We start from the raw sequence: 19177 nt of genomic DNA on the forward strand, positions 1-19177 counted from the left end.
ACGGACAAAAGGTGAAACTCAGAAAGTTACCCTTAAACCTAAGGAAAAGCTTCTTTCCTGTGAGGGTGAAGGAGCCCTGGCATAGGCTGCCCAGGGAGGGTGTGGAGTCTCCTTCATTGGAGGTCTTCAAAACCCATCTGGACACTTTGCTGTGTGACCTGATCTAAGTGGACCTGCTTTAGCAGGGGGGTTATACTAGATGATCTCTAGAGGTCCCTTCAAACCCCTACCATTCTATGATTCTGTGATACTCTTTCTTGAAGTTGCACTTTCAGGCATTAATTACAGTTTTTCAATATGCATATTTCAGGATTGCACTAGATTTTAGACTACATGAAAGTAAATTGTAGAAAACTTTAATTCCCACATCCATAATAGAAAATGAAGGAAAGAATTTCTTACAAATTGGAAAAAAATCCTTGGTAAAAATAAAAGGATTTTTGAAATATTATGAGTGAAGAAATTATAATGATAATCAAAACTGTTTTGCAATCTTAGAGCCTTTGTGTTGAATAATAATTAATAATTGTTTTAATTAAAAAATAATAATTTTTAGACCATTACAATAGTTCACCCTGGTGCAGTTTAAAATACAGCACGGGTTAATTTTCTTTTAATTATTATGCATATGGCTTGGTTTTCAATGAAGAAACAAACTATACTTCAAAATTTCTATCAGTTTTCCACTTTTACATCCCTTTGATTTTCACTCAGTGTAGTAGTACTGTCATGGCATCCAACCTCTAGCTATGCATATTCCGTAGAAAGGAAGGTATGTGACTTCCCTACAAGCCAGCAAAATCAGTGGGGTAGCTATTTGGGTAATACTGCCAGCGCTTCCCACAGGACAGCATGTAAGTCAATACACTAAGACTACCCAGGAGCATGGAGTAAGACTCAAAAGTTTATCTTGTAACGTGGGAGTCCAACACACCAGTACAACACACTGTTGGAAGCCACTGAGTCAACTAACTAAAGACAATTTTATAGCAAGTCTATTTGTTATCCTTACCACACACACACACACACACACACACACACAATAGCCTAAAGGAAGCAACAGCTCTCTAGCTTTTAAAAAATTATCTTTTGTAGCATAGCTTCAAATGCAACTCTTATGTTTACATGGATATGCTGTAACAAAGCTCTTTAATAACATTAGTATTGATTAACAGTATTTTTTGAAAGTAAGAGATGAAAAATGCTCTGAATGTATGAGCACAGCAAGACTGAAAAGAATTACTAGAAGAAAAGGCAACTTAAATAGATGAATAGTAAATAACAAAAGACACACAACGGATTTTACCTAATACCATGATGATAAATAGCCCCCAGAATCTAACTTTGTTTTTCCTTATTTCTTAATTCAGCTTTCAGCAGTAAATTATTATATTCCTGTAACAATTCATTCTGAAATATGCCATTGTGTAGGTTATTTCATTAGTAATATTCTCAATATCTGATGAAACAACATATCATGACTAGCTCTTAGAACCAGAGAGGGATTATCTGATATATCATTCCCCTGATGGAAAACGTTTTTCTATAAAAAAGAAAGTGCTCATAGGAACATGCTGATATGTTTTTAAATGAAAAACATTATCGTTAAGGTAAAAGCATTCTGATGAAACATTGCCAGACATAACATTTTTTTAAAATAATATCTGATTCCAAATTCACTTTACTGTCTATAAAATTTGGTTTCTTTTATTTTTTTTTAAAGTATATTCTCTCTCTTTTAAACTTTCTGCATTATGATAAGGAGATAATCTTTTCATTCCATTAAAGGGATTTCAAAATGCCCTTTATATATGTGAGAAATTCTCATTCAGTTTTAGATGAAACATTGCTGAATTTGATGCGATTTTAAGGTACAATGCTAAGGAAATATTGATTTATTACCATCTTATACTCCAGTATCATGCGACAGTCAAACATTCATAGAAAGACCAGAAAGATTATTGGTACGTAAGATTCTTTTAGCAGAAGACTAGTGCTAATTAACAGAATTAGGAAGTTATGATATTGCTACTACTCCAAAGCAAAAAGAAAGTCAAAGTTTCTGTATGTCTGTTAATGTTTTGGGTAACTGCATTTAATGTGTTTATCAAAAGTACAAGTCTGTTTATACAGATGTCTGAATTTAAAGGGACATGCATCTGCACTTCAGAAATATGTTATCATATATTCAGGAGCAAATACTAATGAGGAAAAATTTTCACATTTCAAGAGAGTTTTGGTCATTCTAAATGTCTTGCTCAATCTTCAAAAACCTCAGTAATTGTTTTTACAGTTACTTGAAAGTACAATAATCAAATAAGCAGCAGAAAATAAGAGCAAGCAGGCATGTTTTGAGGTTAAGAAAACAAGGCACAACATAATAATTCTGAACATGATCCAACACTCATTACAAATTGTTATGTCAAAGAATTCTTATCTGTGTGTTTAATACAGCACATATCAGCACTGAACCAAACGGTAATATGATAGTTTAGGGACTGCATAGTCTCTGTAGAACATAAGGTAATGAGATGTCATGAGAGTAGCTACAAATAGTACAGTGATAAAATATTGCTATAAGGTATAATTTCATCATTATACATGTAAATTTTGCCACATTTAGTAGCATGTATCCTACTAAAACAAAAGTCACACCTTGTAATTAGCTGTGACATTTTTACACTTGTGTCATAATCTAACCACTCAGTAGTCTTTTCTCCTGTGAGAAGACAGAATCTAGGTCTGCAATTCAGCTCTCCAGATAGGTGACACATAATGTGCTTGCCTGGAAGAACCAGGCACACAGATTCTTCATCTTCATAAGGCTGCAGAAACTGGGGCTGTTTAGTCTGGATAAGAGGAGATTGTGTAGGGATCTCATTAATATTTAAAAACATCTAAATGGTGGATGTCAGGAGGTTGGGACATCCCTTTTTTCTATTATATCTGGTGACAGGAAAGGGGTAAAGAGATGAAGCTGGAACACAAAAAGTTCCATTTAAACATAAGAAAAAAATATTTCACTGTGAGGGTGAGGGAGCCCTGGCACAGGCTGCCCAGAGGGATACAAAGGCATAACCGGCTGGCTAGATAAGGGGAGAGCAACGGATGTCATCTACTTGACTTCAGCAAGGCTTTTGACACCATCTCCCATAACATCCTCACGGAAAAGCTCAGATACTGTGGCTTGGATGAGTGGACAGTGATGTGGATCAAGAACTGCATGAATGACAGAGCCCAGAGGGTTGTGAGCAATGAAGTCAAGTCAAGTTGGATGCTTGTGGCCAGTGGAGTCCCACAGGGATTGGTTCTGGCGCCAGTCTTGTTCAATATCTTCATCAATGACTTCAATGAGGGAACAGAGTGTACCCTCAGCAAGTTCGCTGATGACACCAAACTGGGAGGACTGGCTGATTCCCCAGAAGGCTGTGCTGCCATTCAGTAGGATCTTGATTGGCTTGAGAATTGGGCAGAGAGAAACCTCATGAGGTTCAACAAGGACAAGTGCAGAGTCCTGCATCTGGGAAGGAACAACCTTATGCACCAGTACAGGCTGGGGATTGACCTGCTGAAGAGCAGCTCTGCAGAGAGAGACCTCAGAGTTCTGGTTGATAATAAACTGAACATGAGCCAGCAATGTGTCTTCGTGGCCAAGAAGGCCAATGGCATCCTGGGATACATCAAGAAGAGTGTGGCCAGCAGGTCAAGGGAGATTCTTCTCCCCCTCTACTCTGACCTGGTGAGACCTCATCTGGAGTCCTGTGTCCAGTTCTGGACTCCCCAGTTCAAGAGGGACAGGGAAGTGCTGGAGAGAGTCCAGCACAGGGCCACCAAGATGATCAGGGGAATGGAACATCTTCCTTATGAGGAAAGGCTGCAGGAATTGAGGCTGTTTAGCTTCAAGGATACTGAGGGAGGACCTTATTAATATTTACAAGTATTTGAAAGGTGTGTGTCACGAGGTTGAGGCAACACTTTTTTTGTAATGTCCAGTGAGAAGACAAGGGGTAATGGAGAAAAGCTGGAACACAGAAAGTTCCACTTAATGAAAATCTTCTTTCCTGTTCAGGTGAGGGAGCCCTGGCACAGGCTGCCCAAGGAGGGTGTGGAGTCTCCTTCTCTGGAGGTTTTCAAAACCCGTCTGGACATGTTACTGTGTGACTTGATCTAGGTGGACTTGCTTGAGCAGGGGAGTTGATCTAGATGAATTTTAGAGCTCCCTCAAATCCCTGCCGTTCTGTGATTCTATGATTATGGATCTGTATTGAAGCCACTAGTTTCCTATGTAAATTCTTTCACATTAGGACCATTTTTCAATTCCACTTCCCTTCACTCTTCAACTCTATTCATGATGCTGACAAGGATCCCTAGTTTTTTCATCAAATTTCTCACATAATTTCTGGCCAATTTATCTCTTGATAAGAGATTGTTTAATCTCTTTAACAGATTTAGCAGTCCATATAGCCACCAGGAGACAAGGATCTCTTGGTTGAAAATGTCCCTCTCTAATCCCCACACACTATATATGAAAGACTCCCTCTTATTTTTTATATTTCATGACTCTTGGAATAAAATATTCTATTTTTTTCATCTATCAAGACAGGCAGTTCTCATTCAGTAGACTATCTCACCAGAATTTCTAGAAACCTCAGATCAGAACCTTTTGAGGACACTCCAGAAGTTAGGGCATTGCTTTTTTATTGTTTTTTCCCTATAGTCGTTAATCCTGTGAAGGCAACTTTTTCAGCCACTTGTGCCTTAGCTTAAAAACGTGCTTAGTCTATTCCTGTTGAATGACCTATCATTTGGGGACTCAATGATCTCACCCAGCTCCATATTCAGAGAAGCAAAGACTATGAAAATTACACATGTATGCTCCATTACTACTTCAGTAAACCAGCCTTCATTTCCAGACCCCAGGTGAAAAAGCTTCATAATCACTGTACTACATGACCTGAAGTCAGGACTTTTACAGAAATTGTTCAATCCAAAAAATGAGAATTGAAATGCTTTTTCATCCAATCCCAATTAAAGGAGAAAATTTACTTTTATCATTCAATGCCAAAGCAAGGTAGGTGATTTGGTATTTTACTGTCAGCAAAACCTTCTGAAAGCTGTTCAAGTGACCTTTTCCAGAGGCACATTGGTCATTCTTCTAAAAACCCTGGTACAACTTCCACAAAGCACAGCTAGTCTCCTTGAAGAGCCTGCCTGTAAATCATAGTTGCAATGCCCTCAAAAACCTTTCTCCATCCACTGACTGATATTAGGTCTTCTGCTCATTTCTGTTGGGTAAAAAACTGAAGAGTTTTTGGGTAATAAACTGAAGAAATTTTTTGTCTATAAGATACTGAAGGAATATTTGGCTTTGCTGCTGTCCCTACTACCAGTTCAGTCTTTCCTGACTAGTAAGAAAAAAGAGGGTAAATGAGCTTTTTGTGAGGAGACAGAGAAAGAGAGACCTTTCTGGTATACTATGAACATTTAGGATGTATTCCATTTTTCATTTCTTAATTTAAAAGAAATAAATTCAAATGGATCAGTGACGTTTGGGACTTTATAGACTTTTGTCTGTATTTTCCATTATAATAATAAAGAATGACATAAAAAATGCTTAGGTAAATATTCCAAGGGTGACAGTATGTGCCTCCATTCCAGCTGTAGGCCTAAATGCAGAATTGTCAACACTGAGACCAGTGATGTGTTCCAGTAAAAACCAAAACAAGCTCTCAAGTATGCAGCATAATATTTCCACTTACATTTAACCACCAAAAGCCCGGCATAATCACTTAACTCCAATATCAGTTTAATAACAAACACCATTAAGAGCTCTATAGTTCATGCAATGCCCTTAACTCAATGTGTAAAGAAGATGGGAGAATAGATGTGACAGGATGAAACAGGATATATTAGGAAAAAACTCAAATCTTGATGTGCTAGAGAAGGAGATATGGAACGTACCTTACCAAATAATCCTTTTTGAAGTTAGGGTGAAAAAAAAAGTTTAAATATTAAAATAAGACAGCAAATAAAGCAGATAATTGTACTCATATCCGATTTCTCTTAAGATTTTATGGTTATTACCACTGTGTATTTTATACTTCTATTTCAGATAGCTCTGATTCCTCAGTTACCTTTACACAGACTCTGGCTCCCATCTACCAGGCATCAGACACAGCATATAAGATTCAGAGGAGGGTCTTGTTAAGGAGTAGCTCCTTAGAAACAGTTTTCACCCAAAGACCGAAGTTTGACTGCTGAACTATCAAGAAGATTGCATGCACTGAACATTATTCTTGTACTTAAGTGATGAAAAAGGAATGGAAACTTACTGATGCTGATCTTATCCAAAATATCTGAGATTTATTTGTTACTGAGCACTTGGTGAAAAGGAGAAAAAGATTTTCAAGTTAGCAGAGAGTGATGTTTTGTCTTTTCTTTCCCAGAGGTATCCACAAATCAAAGCAAAAGAAAACAGGGAAGAGAAAGTACACAACAGTCTTAAGTATTAATGAAAAATAATAAGTGTCAAAGCGAATTAACAATTTTATAATTTTGCTGAAATTACTTCTTTATTCACAGAAATAAAGAAGTCTACTATAGAAAACTAGCAAATTATTTAAATGGAAATACTTGCATATGTACAAGAAGATACTACTTATTTCAAATTTTTGAGAAAATTGTTATCATTTTAGACCTAAAAAGAGCCAAAAGTAACCACATAATCATTTCACTTCTTACATAAAGAAACCCAGCTCTGATAATACTCACTTCCAAATTTTCTAGGTTTTTCTTTCTAATTAGTAGTAATTCTCCACATGTTTTTTCTTCCTGCTTTAACCTTTTCTCATATTCTGCTAGCTGATCTTGGAGATGATTAAATACCATCTGAACATTTTGTTGCTTGAATATCACACCACTTAAATTTTTCCTTTGAAAGAAAAAAAAAGTTCAATTAAGTAATAAAGCTATTCTGCTACACTGGCTTTTAGTCTTTACTTACAGGTTTAATGTTTAATTTTATAACAGATAAAATAGTGTTGTCTTGCAAATAATGACACTTAAAAAAAACAAAACAACAGAGTCACTCTGCTTCTCAATCCGTATCTGATGAGTCTATTGAGATATACAACTCCCACAATTTAAAAAAAATAGCTTGCATTTTTGAAACAACTTCTTAGAGAATGGACCAATTGACTCCCACATGTAAAGTATCTGCCCAAATAATGGTATTCTGAGACAAAGAATGAGCCCATGACTAGTGCCATGGCTTTATCATTTAATTGGACTGGAAGTGGGAGTTTTGCACCATTCACGTACCATTGTAGGTAATGCAACAGTTGGCTGGATAATAAAGACAATATCAGGATTTGTATACAAAAAAAAGGAAAATCAAGAGACAAGTTTAAGCCTACTTTCTCTAACATCAAGGCTTTGTTGTGTAAACTCAATGTTATTTTAACACTAAAATAAAACATTTCTTTAATTTGAAATGAAATGAAGCCGTCTGAGAGAGAGAAAAATCTGTCATATGAAGACTATGCTGACTGGTCAGAAGCCATTTACACCGTCAAGCTAGGAACAGCTGGGAGCAATAATAAGCTGTTATTCTTCTTATTGATTAGCTGATATTTGACAGAACAGATGTATTTAGAAGGTTTGGAATTTAGTTCTGAATTCTGGAGGTCAGAAGATCTTCCTCACAGTCTCTTTGAGACTCTCTGCAGAACAATAATCCCCTTTGCAGAAAATAAATGATCTAAGGCTTCCTCTGAATCAGTGTCTACAAAAACACTGATTTTGTACTACAAAAAGCCCCTCTCTAAAAACAGCTAAGGGATCCATCAGAAATTATCTATAGTTCTTTTTAACTGAAATGCCCTCTCAGCCTTCCTCATCCCCAGTACCTTCCCTTAACTTGCTTGCTGCCTTTATTTCCTTCTTGCTGGAGGTGTCACACCATATGGGAACTGATACACTATACAGGAACTGGTATACACAAATGGTGGGGATTCTAATACAAGCAAGAATGTTCCTCACACAAAACTTAAGTTCAGAGGATTTATCATCCTTCTAATGTAATAAGCACCAAACTTCAATGAGATTAAAAAAATAATTGTGTTCATTGTTAACTTCAGATATGAAGACATGTCTTTGTCTTCCAAGAGTGTGAAAATATTTTTTCAAAAGTAGTTGGTATAAAATGGTTTCTAGATGTGGCATTTAATAATTTTCCCTTAGTCAGCAGGTCAGGTTAAATCTTGCAATAGACTTCAGTTTTGTAGTCAAGTTCATTATGGAAAATGTATCTATTTCAAATTGGTACTTTGATAGCATTGTGAAAATATTTCTATTTCACTCTAGTAGCCATTATTTAGTCTTTTTATTGCATTAATGGTAAGCATTAAGTCAAGGAGTTGTTATTCAAAGAAAGAGGCTAGGAAGTAGCAACAAAAGGACAATAGTGAAGACTAAAAGCAGAAGTAGGAACTCCTTTAGCTCAAATTTCTGCACTAGACCAGGCTCGAATTAGCCTGGCAATATTGTAAAAAATGGAAATAATAGTCAAGAGTAAAATTAAAAGCAGTTAATCCTTTATTCCCAATTTTTCTAACACGTCAGGCAGGTATCAGCACTCTTACGAAAAGAAGAAAGATCAGTTCAAACTATACTTGACAATGAACTAAATGCACAACGTGAAATATAGTAGGAAACATCTAGAGCAGACTTCCTTAAGATAGATTGATGAAATGCCATGTGATACTTCAAATTATTGGAAACATTAATAGAAGAAGGTAGATTAGGCTGAGAGATTTTTTTTTAAATATTGTCACCATTAATGTTCACTAATGAGAAGCAGTAAGCAATGAAAAGACACCAACAACCTCTAATGCTTCTCATTTGCCTCTCAAGCACAGAGAGTCTGAATGACAACCAGAAGGCACAAGCATGCCGCCAGTTTTCAATATGTCACATGATGGAGAAACTCCTGTGTGCTGTACCTTTGGTGTTTTGAGAATGACAGAAAGCAATACTAGACATTGGGATGTGTAATTTGGAAGTCTGGGTGAAGTGGATGTTGGATGTTACTTTGACTTTACAGTTCTTTCTATATGGAACCTCTAAAAGCAAGTTCTCAAGAAAAATGGAAAGTTTTCATTACTATCTAATTTTAGGTCTAGAAGTTTGAGAATTTGAAAAAAAAAAGTGTAAGACGCCTTCTGACCTTGAAGCTCAGTTAGTTCCACTGCATGTTGGGTCCTTACGAATCATTCTGTTTGAATCAAGAGTTGGAAAAAATATATCCAGAAAGAGGATATATTCAGCCAAAAAAATGTACGTAGAAAAATATCTTTTTTCCCAAGTCAATAATTTCATGGAATAATCTCTCAAAGGTCTTTAAACATCAACATAAGTGAATTAGATCAGTGAAAGGGAGTAGTAACTCAATGATGCAAGGATCACGTTTGCACTATTTAGTCATCCAGCACAATTCAACAATCCAAGCTGCTTTCTCTTTGACATTGCACAGCAGGCTCACCTTTATCCTTGAAGAGTAGACCTGCTGTGCAATCAGCATATACAGCCCTCCAAGGCTTGTGTGGCCTAGAAGGCAGCCTGCATTATCAGTTGGATAGAGCCCTTTGAGACTATTTTCAGGACTCATCAGTCACAGTAAGCGTAGGTCTGCACTTCTTAAACCACAGAAAACACAGAGTGTGTGGTATCCTTCATTAATTAAGGATGAAATTGACCATGACCATTATCAGATTTCCAAAAGTAATTGTGATGCCCAAAATTCAATTTTGTAGGCAGACAATTTATCATTAATAACTTCTACAGATGCATTCAAACTATAAGCAGTAATCAGTCAAAAATACTCTCAAATTATTGATGAAATGTGCATTACATTTGCTAGAAATAATATTGTAAAACAGTGAAACTATCTTTACTAATTGTAATAAAGTAGAATTACTAAATTACTTTGGTAAACCATCCTTTAAAATTCATATAATGAATAGGTCTTACTGCAAATCAGTGAAAGATTTTTCTGTATTTTCCATCTGTATTTGCTTCATGTTCCACAATTCATTTAGTTCTTTAAGTTCATTTTTTAAATTTCCAATAGTGAGACAGTTTTCTGCAATTTGACTGCAAACACATGAAATTTTTCCCTGGAAATTAAAAAAATACATGGCATGTTAATTTGGCAGACACAGATTTCCAAATACTCTATTTTAAGCTCCTGATTATGGGCAATAATTCAAGAAATTGTTTGAGAGGGGGCAGTTGAAGCACTAAGTGCAATTTGAAGAACTGCATTGCTGTAAGACCATAGCTTTGCACATTCAGTTATAGTTCTCCAACTTGTTGCACAATTCTTTTACTGTATATCCATAAATTTTATTATGGCACTTGCACTTTTTCAGTTGCCTATGTATTGATGTATGCATGTTGGTAGGCCACTGTCTTCATAAAATAGTGGCCTATTTCATACTGTTTTTCATTTTTGCTCTCATGCATAAAAGTTTTGCAAAGAAATTGGCTTGCACAGCAAAAAATGATGATGATAGTGAAATGATAATGATAGTGAAAAGTAACAATTTTCATACATGAGCCAAGTCTGGGCCTATTTATTTCAACGTTTACGGAGTCAGCATCTTAACTGACCGCTTTTATTGCTAGACTATTAAAGTATTTACTAAATGTAATATTGCTTTAGGCAGATACCTAAAAAACTTGACTTTCAGAAAAAAAACAGTTATTTTTAGCTGCCATTCTCCAGGGAGAATATGGATTACCCATTATCTCTGAAAACTGGAATTTTTTAAATTTAGTTACCAAAATAGAGAGTTGACATCTCTGACAAGTTTTTCATAACATAATCGTCCTGTACTCCAGAGAGGGGAGGATTAAAGCACAGGGAATGACTCCTGAACTCCTGCCTAGTTTCCTCAGCTACAAGTATACAACTCAAAGAGATGCTGACATTAAGCTGCTGAAAATCTTTAAATAAAAAAGTGCTTTCACTACACTTCATATTCTACAGAAGAGAGATCCAATTGCTGTGTCTTTTTCATACCAGAAGTGACTAAGAGTCACAGGACCCAAAAAAGACGTGACACAAGCAAACTACTGTCATCATGAACAACAGTATCTGGTAAACAAAGCCAAGGCTTATGCACAACGAAAAAGGTAAACATAAAGCACTGTAGCAGTTCAACAGTAATAAAAAGGTGGGAGTCATCTATTTGGGTGATACTTCTCAAGTAGTCTTGCTGCATTAGATTTTGTAACCTGTACTAATGGCCTCTAAGCAGCTATACAAATGGGCTAAATTAAGAGGGAGGAAAATACCTTTTGATTACCCTTTTATATATACATACATGCACATATATACGTCTAATTTCAGTGCACACATGTATAAATACCAAATTTCAAGACCTCACAATTCAGTGGGCAAAGAATGCATCTCAGATTTAAATAAAGATCAGTATTTTAAAATTTTCTTCTTTAGAAACCACTCCATTTTTCTGAAGCAGCAGTCTGATGCATAGACTAATCATCTTTTTCCTTATGAAATAAGTGCTTGTTAGAGGTCTACTTAAAAGGTAGATGTAAAAACAATGAGGAAACAAAGCTTTTGTAACAGATGTTAGCATAGATACGAAGGTCTGTAAGGTACCACAAGAACATGACATTTTTAAGGCCTTTGAACTTTCTAAAAGTTCAATATGTTTCTGTATAGGACTAGATGGAAATTTCAGGTTTCTTGCAGCATCACAGAATAATTAGAAAGAAAATGAAGATATGGTAATTAATGCAAATCCCTATGCAAATCCCTATGCAACTGAACTGCCCACAGAGAATCTCAAACCTCTGAGGAAAAATCAAATTAAGTTTTAGGCTCAGCATCAGAACTTGGAAATATGTGATAACCTATGATATACAGCATATCTGTAAGATCTGTTCTGTCCTTGACCTTTATAAATAATGAAATTTGACATGATTAAGGGCCAGATAAAAATATGTATACAAAGAAGCCATGACATGTTTTTTGCCAGAGTCAGATTCACATATTAGCTGTGTTAGAAAAAAAATGCCAATTAAGATTTTTTCTCTGACTTCCCACAATTTTGTAGGAATACTAGCCACTAAGACAGTACAATCTAGTACCTATTGTAAAACACAGGGAATTTGCAATCAGGTTTTAGAATAAACAGACAAAAAAGGTGAAATATTCTAGACTCTGTGACCTGATTGACTGAATAATTGCTCCTTATGGCTTCCTGCCCAGATGGGTTGTTGGATCTCCTTCTCAGGCACTCAAAATCCACCTGGATCACCTACTCTAGGTGGTCCTACTCTGGCAGGGGGCTTGGATTAGATGATCTTTTGACGTCCCTTCCAACCCTTAAAATTCTGAGATTCTATGATTCTGTGATAATAGTCACAACCTTTAAGATTCTGTGATTCTATGATTCTGTGATAATAGTCCAGTATCCTGTCTAAAGTAAACAAGTTCCTTGGCACTTGGTCATTCAGCTGTTCAATATAAGAACAGTATTCTTCATTCTTAGGTGCTGAACAAGACTACTGGGGTATTATGGGGTAGAACTGATACACTCTTATCTAGGTATGTAGCTATATTGCTCCTGTACTAAGAATGCTATGGAACAGCAGTCATAATCTGGACAAGTTTTAAACAAGCAAATGTCTTAATCATGGGAGAGCACTAAAATCTCTGAATATAACATTAAACAGCTTTTTCTTAAAAACTATCTAACATGGTTAACAGAATCATATAGTGTGACCCTGCACAGGTAGAAATATGAGTTATTGTTAAAAATATGGCATCCCCTTTCATAAAGCCCCCTTTTACAAAACTTCAGTTGCTACAATCAAGGAACTGTATCAAGCTCTAAGAATATGTTGACATTTAAGATATCCATGTATTGTATCAGTTCAGAGCACTACAAATCTTGTAAAAAAGGCTTTGTACATTTTTTTACTCCAGTTCTCCAGAAGACTCCTCTAATACTCCTCCAGAACACCAACTCAAATATTGCTTAAGTAAACAATGGATACAGTTATTTACAGTTACTAGGAAAGGCAGAATTAAAAATGGTAACAAAACCACAGGAAATAAATGCAGCATAGAATTGCTGATTATCTGAATGCTGACCTGTGAGTCATTTTCCATATGTTCTATGATGTATTGATAAACCTCCAGTTTGGTAGAGCACAATTTTTAATAGAAAGGGATATATAAACTCCATCTTTCCTGTCAAGTTTAGAAATCTGTGTGAATCAATGAATTTCCCTATGCTTAACTTAATATTCTGTCACACATAGGAAGTCTCAGAGTTTTTCAATAGAAATCACCAGATTCATGAAAGCCACTGTGAATAATATGTTTTGGTTTTTTTAATCTATATGTGTCATCTTTGATGCTGTAATATATAACTTCAGTTTATACAATATGCAAGTGAAAGAATAATAAAATTGAACAGAATGTTAGAAAGAAAATGCTTCTTTCTTCTAATGCTATAACCATGTTTCTAAAAAGCATAATGTTCAGTAATGAAATTCAATAATTCCCTTTGGTAGATTATACAGTTTAGTAAGTGATACGGCAGATATAAGCCATCATTTACAAAAAGATGCCATCTGCTGAGCAAACATGCTATCAGCAGGCACTTCCTATTACACTAGAATCTTTTTTTGTCCTTTATTGATTTTCTCCATTGCATTTCTTAAGCCCCTCAAGCAATCTGAGCCACTGTAGCAAATGAAGAAAGCAAAGGACTTCTCAATGACCCCAATATCAATTCTGCTTTATACTTTACACTGTCTCAAGGCTACGGACCTCATAGGCTAGTTGAAGCAAGAGACAGAACACAGTATATACACAATATGTATAGTTCTAAGGCAACTGTGTAGAAATGACAGTCTAACCCTTGAGATTAAACATACTCCAAAAAAGCCATAAAAGCATTAAATTACTCACCTGTATATCACTTAATTGTTGCTGCATAATACTTCTTTTTTGTTCCAGTTGTTGTTCAGTTTGCTTCTGCTGTTTATCTAGCTCTTGTACTCTCTGATCCAAAGAGGAGAGCTTCTGCAGAGTTTATGCATAAACAGACATATTAGTAGTCAGAAGTTATTGTCCTACAGCCTAGAGAAATCAGGAAATATATTCTTAGCCTTATTTTTGTTCTTTTTTCCATTATATACTCTATAGTTTGAATGAAAAAATGCACACTTAAAATAGAAAATATTTCTGCTAATGCATATAGTGTTTACCATCTCTTAGCAAAAAATCCCTCCTTACTCTCCTCCTTGTGCATCTTTACCTTCTTTCTGACAAGGAATTTACAAAGTTCTGAAATCAAAATATATATTTGGAACAGCATTGATGAAATTAGTATAAAAGATCAAAATAAATGTTTATTATTTATTACCAGTAACTCATGAAAAACACACCTAAGGATAGCTAGCAAGACTAGGAAGAAGAAAGAAATGAAATATTGGGATAAATATTTCATTTTTTATATTTTTCATTAATTCACTCTATTATTAACTAGCACCTCAAGAAAAACAGGAATTCTTGTCTATTTTTATTAATTTCATTTGCATCATCAATGTGAGCACCAAACATTAAATGACAGAAATAATTATTAATACATCTTACAAAGAAAATTTTACATTACTAAATATTCTGACATTATATATTCTTAAATAAATTGTATAATAGTTTAAAAATTTATTTAGACTGTTTATATTAACAAATAATATAAAAATACATATTACTATTTCCATCCTGAATCAATAATTTAAACCTTTAATAAATAATCAATTTTTGACACTAAACTGGGAGGACTGGCTGATTCCCCAGAAGGCCGTGCTGCCATTCAGTGGGATCTCGACCGGCTTGAGAGTTGGGCAGAGAGGAACCTCATGAGGTTCAACAAGGACAAGTGCAGAGTCCTGCATCTGGGAAGTAACAAGCCCATGCACCAGTACAGGATGGGGGTTGAACTGCTGAAGAGCAGCTCTGCAGAGAGAGACCTGGGAGTCCTGATTGATAATAAGCTAAATATGAGCCAGAAATGTGCCCTCTTGGCCAAGAAGGCCAATGGCATCCTGGGATGCATCAAGAAGAATGTGGCCAGCAGGTCAAGGGAGGTTTTTCTCCCCCTCTCCTCTGCCCTGGTGAGGCCTCATCTGGAGTCCTGTGTCCAGTTCTGGGCTCCCCAGCTCAAGAGGGACAGGGAACTTCTGGAGAGAGTCCAGCACAGGGCCACCAAGATGATCAGGGGTATGGAACATCTTTCATACGAGGAAAGACTGTGGGAACTGGGGCTGTTTAGTCTGGAGAAGAGTAGATTGAGGGGACATCTTATTAACATTTATAAATATCTAAAGGGTGGGTGTCAGGAGGTTGGGACATCCCTCTTTTCTACAGTATCTAGCAAGGGGTAATGGGATGAAGCTGGAACACAAAAAGTTCCGCTTACACATAAGAAAAAACTATTTCACTGTGAGAGTGAGGGAGCCCTGGCACAGGCTGCCCAGAGGGGTTGTGGAGGCTCCTTACTTGGAGGTCTTCAAGACCTGCCCGGACATGTTCCTATGTGACCTGATCTAGGTGACCCTGCTTCTGCAGGGGGGTTGGACTAGATGATCTCTAAAAGTCCCTTCCAACCCTTACCATTCTATGATTCTATGAATAAGTTCTTTTGATATTATCAATGTCTTTTGCATGTTGTTCACATACAAATCTGCTTCTGCAAACTGCAGAAGCAAACTTTGCAGAAGCAAATGCACAGCCATAGACCATGATGTATACCTTAAACCACACCTCTCTAGCTTTCAAGGAAACTAATGATGTGATCTTTGTCACATTGTTTCTACTCAGTTTTAGTTGGGGAAGGGCTAACAACATTAGTCACTGTCACTAATACCTTGTTTTGAAAATACTATTAGCTATTAGACTAATCTTTTTTCTTTTTTTAAAAAAAAAAAATCCAATCTGACTTATGAAACCTGCATCAAAAATAAACTATAGCATAATCCATTATCTGAACTCAGACTATTCAACATCCTCTGTCTCCCCTCCAAAAATGGTGAAGCATTGCTATATGTAGACTATATAAAAAGCCCTTCAAATGGAGTAACAGTAAAAGCTGGAGAAGAAAACTTCCTGTGACAAGCTATTTACTAGCAGTCAGATAACAGAACTATGAACCTACAGGATGACTCTGCAATAAAAAAAAAAAACCCTTTCATCTTGCTGAGGCAGCAGAAATTCTTCTATCTGAACTTTGATCAAAAATAAAAAATCCTATATCTAAACTGAATAGGCTCAAAAGATGTTGATCTTGCTTTTTTTCTGACAATGTTGTTACAAGCATACAGCTCACTGAAAACTCACAGCCTTAATTCTGGACATAAACCACCAATAGCTAGTTTTGCTTCCTATTGATTTGGAAACAAAAATGAAGGCATTTTGCTTTTTGTTTTCTGGCAGTAAGGTGCAGTGAAAAGGCCCTCTTCCTTCAGATACTTAAGAAATAATAATTTCATTCACATCAATTACCGTATTTTTGATTCTGGTCCTAAGACACTTAGGAAATAAGTGTCCTTTTCCTTTTAAAAAGAGGAAGTTTCAAATACTTTCCCTACATTGTAAAACTACTTCTTACAGTAAACAATGCATGCTCATATATTCTTACACTGTGGGGCAGCTCACATTTGGAATTGTTCACAAGGATTTGCACATTTTTCATGGTGGAACACAGGCATAATGATAGGATATGCCCCAATTTCAGTGTTGCCAATTTGCAAACTATGAAAGTGAAACTGTTTCACTCATGATAGAAGGCTGAAAACAACTGATATTTTTGCGATGTTTCTAGTCGATTTCAGAGTCATTTCCCAAAGAACGAAAAGGAATAATGTCTGCTCAAGGAAAAAACATAACTAAAAGGATAAAGCAAAGGTACAGAAAAGCTCTTAATTAAAAAATTTGTGAATAAATTTCATTCCAAATACTTCTGCAAAAGGAAGACTGAATGGCTTTATTTGAGGGGTTTGCTTCAAAATAATGTACAGACCCGTCTTGCACTAAATTATAATTCTGATTTTAAATATTTTCACATCATTTCAGAAAATGAGGAGTTTTTTTCTACAGATGTTTGTTGAGGTGGCAAAAGGATCTACAATGATCATAGAATCATAAAATCATAGAATGGTAGGGGTTGGAAGGGATCTTTTTATTATTATACAGAACAAAACATTTTTATCAGTATCATCCATAAAGCAGGCAAGTGAAGAAGATCCATAGCATACCATGTTAGGGACCTTATACACTAGTTGCTCACTTCAGATTATAAGTAAGCAAGGAAGTAGAAAGGAAACTCACTTTTCTAAGAAAATTGACCACTGAAGTTAGAAGAGACAAAATGATTTTTCTCATGTAGAAAGCAAGAATGGTCAAAAATAAGGCTAGAATTATGTTCTGTTTTTTTATATTTCCTCTTACTTTTTTCTAACAATGGCAAAAAAAACCCCCACTGGTGAGTGGTCTAGGATCTAGTACTTTTACCTCATGGTTGTCTTTAAATACATCTTTTTTTTTTTTAAGTTTTGTTTCTAGATCAGCTACTTGTCCCTCTATCTTTTCTATCTTCTTCATATCTTCCTCTCTTTTCTGGAATGTCTGTTTTTGCTTTTCCTCCAGCTCATCAGATATTGCTTTAATTTTGTCCTGTTTAATAAATAGACAGCTTTCAGTATTTCAAAAGCATAAGTAGAACATGAAAAAACATGAAAGAACATTTAAACCTCTTAAGTAAACACCACGAAAAGAGTGAAAGTTAATATATACATCATAAGGTGATTAAAAATCTTTTCAAAAAAAGGAAAAGATGGCCATTAAGTCAGTAGATGTCAGACGGCTTTGAATAGGAAAAGCTAAATTGCCAGCAGAACTGGTAAACAAAAACATCGCAGAGGAATTGGCAAGAAATATTATGAAATGTTAAAATTACACCGAATCAGAAAATGAATTTAAAGTATTATTTAAGAAAATAGCAGGTAATACTTTTCTAAAAGAGAAACTATAATTCTAAGTATTATCAAGAGTGAAAATCTTTTCTGATGGGAAATATAATCACATATAGGCATGTTCCTAGATTAAGGAAAAAAAAAAGGAGGGGAGGGGAGGGGAGGGGAGGGGAGGGGAGGGGAGGGGAGGGGAGGGGAGGGGAGGGGAGGGGAGGAGAGGAGAGGAGAGGAGAGGAGAGGAGAGGAGAGGAGAGGAGAGGAGAGGAGAGGAGAGGAGAGGAGAGGAGAGGAGAGGAGAGGAGAGGAGAGGAGAGGAGAGGAGAGGAGAGGAGAGGAGAGGAGAGGAGAGGAGAGGAGAGGAGAGGAGAGGAGAGGAGAGGAGAGGAGAGGAGAGGAGAGAAGAGGAAGAGAAGAGGAAGAGAGAAAAACACTGCAGAGTGAAAGAAACAAAATCTTCAAGATTGGGAAACATAAGATCCAGCATACATCCACTCCATACTTGTCCTCTCCACAGAGAAAGATAGAGAAATATGATTTACCAGCAGCTGCATTCTTCAGAACGGACAGGTCCTACATACACTTACAATTTCTAATACCCAAAATTCACCATTACTTGAACTCAAATAATTGTTTATCTATGCAGCAAAAATCACAACAACTGATTCTGAAATAGACAGACAGACAGGTAGACAAATAGATAGACAGATACAAATACACACATATATATCCACGTATATTTAAAGGACAACATATCTGGCAACATTTTCTGTGATTCTATAATTCCTTTCAGCTGCAGAAACAGAATGAAATAAGCCAAGAAGACTGCAAGAAAGAGGGCAAGAAATGAACATATATATGACTTTTTTTCAAACTATTATGTCAGATGGCAAGTAACTCGTTTTTCTAGTTTTAAATCAAAGTCTACAAACATAGTTACCAGGAGTGTTTCAAGTAGGAAATTCAGCATTATTTCTGAATTCCTATGGAATAGCAAAAAGATAAAGTTACAGGTAATGATCTAGGTGACAACACGGTTGGTAGGTGGAATGGACAAGCCTCCCAAAAAAACACTAACATTTCTGGATCTTTATTGATTTATATT

General features: G+C 36.0%; 1 protein-coding gene across 1 annotated transcript in view; it reads right to left on the reverse strand.

Moving 5' to 3' along the window:
• The window catches only part of CCDC178 (coiled-coil domain containing 178), a 168946-nt gene that overhangs the window by 111259 nt on the left and 38510 nt on the right, over positions 1-19177 (reverse strand). The window contains 4 exon segments of the mRNA XM_061994597.1: positions 6772-6931; positions 10030-10175; positions 14012-14125; positions 17615-17776. Coding sequence (XP_061850581.1) covers positions 6772-6931; positions 10030-10175; positions 14012-14125; positions 17615-17776 — 582 coding nt within the window.

The sequence above is a fragment of the Colius striatus genome, chromosome 4 (assembly GCF_028858725.1).
Source record: "Colius striatus isolate bColStr4 chromosome 4, bColStr4.1.hap1, whole genome shotgun sequence".
NCBI classification, from domain to species: domain Eukaryota; kingdom Metazoa; phylum Chordata; class Aves; order Coliiformes; family Coliidae; genus Colius; species Colius striatus.